Genomic DNA, 10112 nt, shown 5'->3' with positions numbered 1-10112 from the left:
GAGAGAGAGAGATGATATATATGAATGATATATATGATATATATACTTTATATATTTCAAGGTGCCTGTATTGAGTACATATATATTAATAAATGTAATTACATCTTCTTGTATTAATCCTTGCATCATTGTATACTGTCCATTATTGTCTCTTATGTTCCTTAACTGGAAATTTTTTATCAAGATTATTTCTTTACATAAAAGCCTACAACATCTTTATAAAAGTCTTCACTAAAGAGCTACATTGTTCAGGTACATCAGTATCCATTATTAAAGTGATCCTTAATCCTTGATGTAATCTAGTATCCTCAACTATAAATTCAGAAAAACATAAATTTAATTTCAAGCTGGTAAAATAAAAATGATTATTTTATGGCCCTCCCTGGTAGTGTAATGGGTAAGGTTACAGCACTTCAAGCTAGCCACAGTCCCTTCAGTATGAGTTCAATCCCAGGCCCCGGAGGTGACTCACATGGCGTGGCAGACCTCTCCTGGCCCACCCGCTGCTCCTCTCAGCAGTGTACTTCGTCAGCTGGCCTGTTCTGCTCCTCATTCTGTCTCTGGTGAATCCTCACTGCCCCTGAACCTCTGGCCTGTACCCCAACTCTGTATGCAGAAATAAATTTTTTAGATTTTTAAAAATTCTGAGACAGCGTTCAGTATTCTTCACATCATCTGCATCCTTACTACTCAGACAGGTGAGCTGAGTGTGGTAAGGAGCAGCATTGGTAAACTGCTCCAGTTCCACACACAGTGATTGCTTCACTTAGATCCTGTGGCATTGGACAGTGAGTATCTGTCATGTCTGTCATATAGCTTGCACTTAAATTATAAATCAACACAAGAGTGAGAGGCAGAAAGATAGACAGCATCAAAAACAGCAGTGCTGCAAACACTGCAAGAGGCCACCCAGTTTGAAAGCTGCTATGCTCATATTATGAATTTGACTTCTTTCTCCAGTATTCCTGAGAATTTACCTACAGCATGATATAGCAACAAATTAGCAATGGCCTGACACAGTGAGCAACATAATTGTAGACTTTGGGCTGTTTTATTCATTGAATTCAAGGTATATTCATTACTTAGATCTTTGCATACATAAAAGCATTTCTCTGAAACAAAGGCCAGTTGCCTAAAAGATTGTTAAATTTTTTTTAACTAGTGCTGTTTCTTTCCCTTTTCATTTTGTTCACAACAAACTGCAGTTTTACTTAATTCAACAGGTCCTTGAGTAACTGTCAGTTTTCATTGTAAATGCTATAGTCAATATCTGATATAAATGCCCCCACCATCCCTTTGTCTCTGTGTCCCCTCCTTCATAACCTTGAGACTTCATGGTGTTTACTAATGTCCACTATTTTTTTGGTACGTATTTTACTTTGTCAAGTTGTCCACTATGTAAATGTCCCATATTTGTTTTAATTATTCTGAGTTGTTTTATTGCACAATTCTCTCAAATGTTTTCCATATTTCCATATTCATTATTGCCTACCTGTTACTTCACCCCCATGCTTGTTACTCAAAGTGAGCTGGCTGTAATGAGGAACAGCAAAATCAGCAGTGCACAGATTTTAACATACAATGACAATTTGTCTCTCCTGCTGGCTAAATAGTATTCTATAGTGTACTATACACATCTTCTTGATCCACTCGCCTGTTGATAAACATTTAGGTGCTTCCATGTCCTAGCAATTTTTTTAAATGTGAACACTGTAGAACAGTTTTTTGCATGAATGGTTTCCTATTCCTTAGTTAGATGTTCAAGCGTGGAAATGCTCAGCTGCATTGCCATTTTTATTTTTTTAAGGTAAATACAGATTGTTTTCGATAATAATTACACCCAGTTACATTCCCCCCAACATTGTAGTAAGTTTCCTGTTTCTCAGTGCCCTTTCCAGCATTCGTTGGAGGTCCTTTGAATACAAGTCATTCTCATGGGATGAGACTCATACCTCTTGTGTAGAATTCTTGTATTCTTGAAAGGTTGTAGCTTTTCCACTTGTGAGAGAACCAAAGGAAGGAGTGATGTGTATGACCATCTTAGTGATTTCATGCCTGTGGTGTTGCTAATAATTTTTTTGATAACTCTTCATACTGCTTTTCATAGTAGCTGCTCCAATTTACATTCCCACCAACAATGTATAATACAGGGGTTTCCTTTCTACTACATCCTCACTGACTCTTGTTAATTTCTTATCTTTTTACTAGTCTTTTTGCCAAATGTAAGGCATGGTTTTGATCTGTTTCCTTAATTTATTAATGATACTGAAAATCCTTTCATGTGCTTCTTAGCAATCTGTTATGTCCTCTGTCCTTACCCATATTTACTTGAACTTTTTATTGTTGGGTTGTATGAATTTAAGATTTACTTATTTATGAAGACAAGAACTGGAGTACAGGCCAGGAAGTAAAAGGATTCACCAGAGAGTGTGTGGAGCAGAAGGCAGAAGTACACTGCTGAGGGGAGCAACAGGTCAGACAGGAGGTCTGCTGTGCCCTGGGGGTCAGCTCCTGGCTGGGGAAAAGTAATGCTGCAGTGGCTGTAGATAGCTGCACAGTGCTGTGCTTCAACCTGTTGCACCACCAGGGAGGGCCCTGTACGAGTTCTTAATATACTTTGAAATTAAGCACTTATCAGATGAATAATTTGAATGTACATTCTATTTTGCAGGACTTTTGTCCTGTTGATGGCTTTCTTTGATGTACAGAGCTTTCTTAAAAATTTAGTCACACTTTTTATTGTTGCTTGTTCCTTATGCCTCCCCCTTATTCTTTCCCACCTCTTCCTCTCCTACCCCCATCACTAAGCCTGATGTCAAGGAGCTTACCTCTTATGGAGATTTTATCATTTCAGGTCAAGACCTTAATACAACTTGAGTTTATATGGTATAAAACTGTGGTCCGGTTTCATTCTTTTACATGCCTATCCAGTTTTCCCAGCCTTGTTTCTTGAAGAAACTGTCCTTCACCCATTGTGTTTGCTTCTCTTGTGGTAAATTAATTCACCTTTTGTGCATAAGGTTAAGTCTGATTTCCTTATACAGCACACATAGCAACAGAATAATCTGAATCAGAGGATGCCACCTCTTTTTTTTTTTCTCGATTTGCTTTTGTTATTTACGGTTTATTTGGTTCCACACAAACTTTTAGAACTATATCTTTGAAAAATACATTTGAAATTTTAGTAGGAATTACACTGAGGAACTTTTTTTTCAAGTCATTCATTTTGTGCATTTTTTCATCTCAGCTGTAATCTCCATGGGCTTCCCACCAATTCACCTGTGTGCCATCACCATAGTCCTGTGCACTCTTCCTACCCACATAAAATGTCTCTGGTTTATAGTTGTTCATTGTTATTTTTACTTTATTACATTTGCTTCTCCTTTTACCCCCTGATATCTTATGCTCCTGCTATGAGTGAAGCCATCTGGTATTTTTCTTTTTCTTCCTGGCTTACTTCACTAAGTATAATTCCTTCCAGCTCAATCCCTGTTGCTGCAAAAGGCATGAGTTTATCTTTGACTGCTGAGTAATATTCCATTGTGTATATGTAACACATCTTTTTATTCCAGTCATCTATTTTTGGGCATTTGGGTTGATTTCACGTCTTCCCTACTGTAAATAAAGCAGCAGTAAACATGGGCATACAGGTGTTCTTTTGAATTAGTGTTTTTGTGTCCTTTGGATAGACACCTAGGAATGGAATTGCTAAGTCATATGAGAGCTCTATTTGTAGCAGTATGAGAAACCTCCAAACAAATTTCCATAGTGCTTGTAAGTACCAGGTTTCACTCCCAGCAGTGCAGGAGAGTTCCTTTTTCTCTACATCCTCACCAACATTTGTTGTTGTTGATTGTTCTAAAATGTGCCATTATAACAATTATTCCATTCCATGAGCATGAAATATTTTGTGTGTTCTCTTGAATTTCATCAGTGCTTTATGGTTTTCACTGCAGAAGTCTTTTACCTTACTGGTTAAATTTACACTGAGCTATGTTTTTCTTTAAAGTAGAAATTAATCCCGTTTATTTTTAAGTTATTACTATAGAAATGCAACTCTTTTTTACATATTTTCAGGCTGCAACTCTGTTAGGCTCATTTACCCTAACAGTTTTGGGATAATGTTACCTCCACATAGTCAGTTTTACTTCTTTGCAATTTAGATGCCTTTGTTTCCCCCTTACTTGACAGTTCTGGCTATGTTGAACAAAAGTAAGGCGAATGGGATTCTTGTCTTTTTCCTGATCTTCTCTCCTCTAGCTTTTTCATTTTTGAGCTGCAAGTTTGTCATATATAGCCTTACTATACCCACTTTGTTGAGTTTTTACCATAAATATATATTGAACTAAGATAATGTAAATTTTTCATGCTGATGAGGGTATATAGGAATGGAACCACTGAACTCAGGAACTCTCAATAGAACTCATTCATTGTTGTTAGGAATACAAAGTAGTAGCTACTTTGGAAAAGAGTTTGACAGTTTTTCACAAAACTTAGCACAGTATTACCATATGATTCAGTAATCACACTTGCTCACACATGGAATATTAAATGATAAATTAATTAACTGGACCACAGAAAACTACATGAAACAGTTACATAGTATGATTACTAATCTATGGCATTCTAAAAGGCAGAACTATGGGAACAGTGAAACAATGAATAGTTACTAACGATGGGGCAAAAAGGTGGGATGAATGAGTAACACGGGACTTTCAGATTATTCTGTATGGATCTAAATATCCATAATTGTATCCATGGATTGAACACTGCTTCATTCTTAATGTAAAATATTAATAAAAGGGGAACTAGGAAAGGCCAAAACTGCAGTATTAAGTCACTTTTTTATAAACCAAAACCTGTACTAAATATTTTCAAAACATGCAAATTATATGCTATGGAGGTGGGGAGAATGCAAATATTTCAGGCTACTATACTCAACTGTGGTTAAGTGCCTGCAATAGTTTGTCAAATTAGTTTTCTGACATCCTCTAGCCACCTTCCCTCACCATGCTACAGAAGTACTATCCCCAGGGTCCTTCACAGCTATCTACATTCAGCTCAATGAGCAGAAAGGTAGCATTGGTGAGGTTAGTCCTTACTACCCAATTAAATACTAATGCTAAGTGGCTTTCTTCCTGGCTTGCCACTATGTCCCACTTGCTAGAATAACTTCTGATATACTAGGCATTTCAGTCATTCACTTACAAGTAGCTTAAAAATCTTAACTGTTATAAATATTAAGAATGTCAGACCAAACTAAGGTAAAACTCTAACAAATAACATTTATTTTTCTTTTACATTTGTACTTCACAGTTCAAACATCACATCGCCTTCAGAGAAAAGTGCTTTTATGCCATAATATTTTACTATTTACTGCACAGGCGTTAAACATTCTTAACATGAGACAATTTGCTGGTAAACATTTAAACACACAGACATTGGTTTCAATATCTCAAGAACATATTTTTGGTCATAACCAAAGTACATCAAAATATGACAACAGTGGCTAATATTTTACAAGCAAATAATATTTAACTCTGCATAGTTTATACAATAGGCTATGGTAATAAATAATATCACCAATCTCATCAACTATTAACCGGCCACCAAAAGCCTAACATTCATTTTAATTATGATCTATGAAATGCTCTGTTGTAGTTTCAACATAGCCTTAAAATGTGAAGGTTCAAACTGGAATACATGAAATGAAAAGTACTAAATCGGCATATTTCGGTTAACTACAAATGTCATGGTCACATAGTACATTCCTAACTGAAGGCAAATATTTAAATAGAAAAACTAGCAGTCAAAAAAATGAATGTGCAAATTGTGAGGAAAACATTGCATTTAAATTTGCACTCAATTTGCAAGTTACAGTACTAGCTTAGTAAAAACACTGACAGGAAAAGTATTCAGCAGAAAAGAATGGAAATGACCTCTTGTGATAGAGAACTAGTCAATGCACACTGCTCCATAGCTTAAAGTATTTCTGGTGGTCTAGAGCTTCTAACATGTTATGACTATCCTTCCTTCAACAGAGGAGACTGCATGCTTCAATCAGTGATAAGGATAGGGGATAGGAAGAAAAACCTGAATCAATGCCACTTTCTTCCTCAGTTTGGTATAAAGGCCTTATTACTATAACTCACAAGAATGCTAACTTTTAACTTCAAAAGTTTTCTGAGTCAGGTTTGCTAGATGCTGTAAAGAAGAGCTACCCTTCATACATACTAGGCTGATTTTTCTTTTAGTATGTCAGCATGATAACAAGGTACATGCACTTTCATTTTACCAACCTGTACAGGCAATGCTCAGCATAACACTCTGCTTAGATTGGATTCAAATTCTACAGAGATTCTCTGTATTGTTTTAAATGCAACTGCTTAGGAAGCAGAAATGCCTAATAATTAATGCAGTGTGTTTTCTGTTTACAAAAATAAAGCCCCCGTTCGGTAAGTCTATAGAATGTCAAGAATCCTAGTAGGGATGTTAAAAGCATTGGGCAAAACCCTCGTTTTCAGCGTGCCATCTGCCCCACAGGAAAAGATCCGATTGCCCTGGGTGATGTCAATCTGCATAACTCCAGCCCCAATATTTCTGAATATGGACTGTTTAGCATGTTCATGTTTAAATGAATGAATTAGGCCATGGCCTGTCAGTCGCCAAACCTAGTTTAAAAAAACAAAGGGATGAAAAGAAAATAGTAAGTCATTTAAAAATGAAGCACAAGTGACAGAGTATAGACCAAAAGCATGGTTTAATTTAAACCCAATCATCTTGTAGTTTCATAATATCAGTACTTAACTAGAGATGGGTATATCTGGTTATTAATTGAATTAAGTACCTCCCCAATGGTAAGCTAGAGTAAAAAATCTCAAACTAGAAACCCCAACTACACAAAACTGGGAGAAGTTCTGTTTTTAGGAGCCAAAGTAATGTCATACACAGAAAACCCCTCATGCATTGGTTTCACACACCCTAACAACTTTTAAGTTACCTGTTTTTCCAAACAACACATAGAAGTAGGGATGATGAATGTCGGGCAGTATGTGAAGTTGCAGATAAAGAAAATACTTGGACATTCCCATTCTGTTGTATTGACTCACCTTTATGTTACCTTCTGCTGAACCTGTAGTAAAATATTCCTCACAGGGATCCAGTGCCAGAGCCTTAATAGCTGAGTCATGTGCCTGGAATGTGTGAATTAGTTGCCTCTGCCTGATGTCAAAAATGCAGACATAGCCTTTCCTCCCTCCAGAGATTAGAAGTTGCTGTTTTGGTGCATACTGAAGCACTGTGGCACCATGGTCATGGCAAGTGAAACCTGGATAGGAAAACAAATGCCTTCTATAAACAATTTCATCTTAGTTGTGCATTTCATCAGAATTGCTAAGTAATATAGAAATTACTGACATTCTAATTTCTATGATATAATCAAAGTATAAAAAAATGCCAAACAATGACAGAAAAGTCTTACAATAAGTTTACATGCTAAGCCCAAACTAACAGGTACATGTTCACAGGCAAGAGCCTCAACTACACTCACTAACACCCACCATGGACAAGCAGTTACTCAAAATCCTTTTCATACATTAAACTCTGAGGTTCTGGTCACTGATAACTCAACTACACTGTGAGGATTAAGGAATTAACCCTCCCAGGGGTCTACATTTTAATCAGAAAAAAAAAATGGATTTTAAATCATTAAGTCTTTAAACACAGAAATCTTCCGATAAAGCTGCTTAGTTATTTAACCCAAACTTAAGAGAATGGAACAATATTAGCAGCATTACACACAAAAGGTTCTTAGGAGACTCTCTTCAAAGAAATGGCATTGGTCATAGGTTTTGTTTTATAATCAGGTCTAATTTTTTTAAATGTCATTTGCATTGATCTCAATGACTATCTTAAATAGCCTATAACAATGTTTTCTACATTGTATTTTATTTTTTTGTATTTTTTTGCTTAGAGTACAAAACAGACTATTTAGGCAGCTGACTGGAATTCTATGACCATACAGATTTGACTCAGCCATGTAAGTAGCAAGACATTCTAACCGCTCATTCTAAATATGTCTCCTTTAAACACTTGTTAAATAAGCCAGGAAAGCATCCTTCATGGTATAGCAAAAGAAGTCATAAACCTTAACTCACCATGAATGAGGCTGTTTCCAGGTGATATCAATGTATCCCAGAGGCACACATTTCTTATAATAAACAACAAAAATATCATCATTAGGGGAAGGTTACATTTAAGTCAATTTTTAAAATATAATAAGCTTATTTTAACATTTTTGCCCTTGGGTCAAGTCAATTATTCTAATTAAAGGTTATTTCTGTTATTCACTCCCATTTATAGAGCAGTGTTTCAGTGAGGAGAACAGAGGCAGAGCCTGGGGCATCTCTCTCCTTTTCAGGCAGAGCCTGGGGCATCTCTCTCCTTTTCAAACTGCTCTATCTCATCCCCCAGTTATTTATTTTAATTGCCACTCCAAGGAAATTGAGACCTAACGTTAAGTGTAAGGAATGCTTGCCATACACCCCAGGTTGGAACCACTTTAGGAAAATGAGAAATTCATTAACAGGTCTGCATTGCCCATGAAAAGAAAATCTTGGCTACAGAATGTTAAATGCTTATTCTCAGCGTATTCTCAAGATCCTACAAGCAGTAACAACAGACTGAATAGCTTAACATAGAAATTACACATGCTTATTGACTAATTACAGGAATAATTTGACAAATTTTTTGGTGTTTCAAAGGTAGAAATATCTTTCTGTCTGAAATTTGCTTATTTCATTTCTCTATCAACTCACCTGTTGTCATTGGACTGTCCAGATGTGGCAACTAGACTCGAAGAGGTAATAAATGCAAAGTCACTTGTGGCTTTACTATGGCACTGCCAACTCTATGGACAATAAAGTGCAGCTGATGTTATTTAAACATCCAATAAAACTGGTACAGTATACACACAGCTGTTAGTAATATACTATATGCATGAGTTCAGTTTTTAGAGTCTAGAACAAAGAATAAGTGATAGAGGACTGGCTATCATCTGCTTATTTGGGGGCTAATTTCCTTTAAATTGCAAGAGTTGTGAAAAATATGAATTAAGGTGCTGTTTTAGATTATGTAATAAAGGAATAGGATCTACAAGTACCTGAATTCAACCAAGCTATTCAGTTATATTGAGGGCCCAATCAATTTTAATTCTCATGACCTCAACTGCATTTAGTAAACTAACAAATCTCATATGTTCCTTTAGTTTTAAGCCCTTAAGACACTACAGTCTAAGTCAAGTTAACTCCTACCTAAATATGTACATCTACCTCTGTGCTCCCAGATACTTACCCTGTGATGAGATTAGTAATAATAGGTGAAAGAGGTCCTGCAAATCACCCACAGATATAAGGCTGCCAAGTGGGTCCTAAACCATTTTAATGAGCCATTCCTGACTTTCATTTTATCAGGTGGATGTCAGAATACTTTAAAGTAAGATGGACATTTTTTTCTATTTGGACTTGTCATAAATTACTGAAGGTAAACAAGATGATTAATGACTTTGTGGTATTCAAGGGCAAGATCTAGTCTCATACATAAGAACATGTGCATGGTCTAGAAAATACAAATACATGCAGCCAGGATTTCCATACAAGGTTGTATCACCTTTCATCCCAATTTTCACCATCACCAAGTTTCTCATATGACTTTGATTTGTTATTTTATAATCTAGTAAGCAAAAATTTGGAGGAAATACATGGAACCTGTTTGGTTTTTAATATAGTATCTAACATTGAGAGAATTTTTGTAGTGATTTTAAGATTTATTTATACAGAACTGTGGTACAAGCTAGAGATGTAGGATTGGTCTTCACCAGAGACAGTAGGGAACAGAACAGGCAGATTGACAAAGTACACTGCTGAGGGGAGCAGTGGGCAGGTCAGGAGACATCTGCCGCACCATGTGGGTCACCTCCCCACGGGGGATGGAACTTGCACTGAAGCAGCTGCAGCCAGCTTGCATCCTAACCCATTAAGCCACAGAGAGAGGGCCCTATAGTGATTTACTTTAAAGAGATCCTGAGTTTTTTCAAATGCAATGATCACCCTTCA

The 10112-nt window shown here is 36.4% G+C and overlaps 1 protein-coding gene across 1 annotated transcript in view; it reads right to left on the bottom strand.

The window, feature by feature from the left end:
* Positions 1-5260: 5260 nt before the first annotated feature.
* Positions 5261-10112, bottom strand: part of DMXL2 (Dmx-like 2) — a 115161-nt gene continuing 110309 nt past the window's right edge. Inside the window, exons 40-43 of the mRNA XM_004687532.2 lie at positions 8817-8908; positions 8157-8209; positions 7110-7327; positions 5261-6671 (exon numbers count right to left, since the gene is read on the bottom strand). Coding sequence (XP_004687589.1) covers positions 6462-6671; positions 7110-7327; positions 8157-8209; positions 8817-8908 — 573 coding nt within the window. The 3' untranslated portion in view covers positions 5261-6461. The remainder of the gene's footprint in view (positions 6672-7109; positions 7328-8156; positions 8210-8816; positions 8909-10112) is intronic.

The sequence above is a fragment of the Condylura cristata genome, unplaced genomic scaffold (assembly GCF_000260355.1).
Source record: "Condylura cristata isolate star-nosed mole 26May11 unplaced genomic scaffold, ConCri1.0 scaffold00023, whole genome shotgun sequence".
NCBI classification, from domain to species: Eukaryota; Metazoa; Chordata; class Mammalia; order Eulipotyphla; family Talpidae; genus Condylura; species Condylura cristata.
Note: the sequence above shows the minus strand (reverse complement) of the source record. Positions and strands in the feature narration are given on the sequence as shown.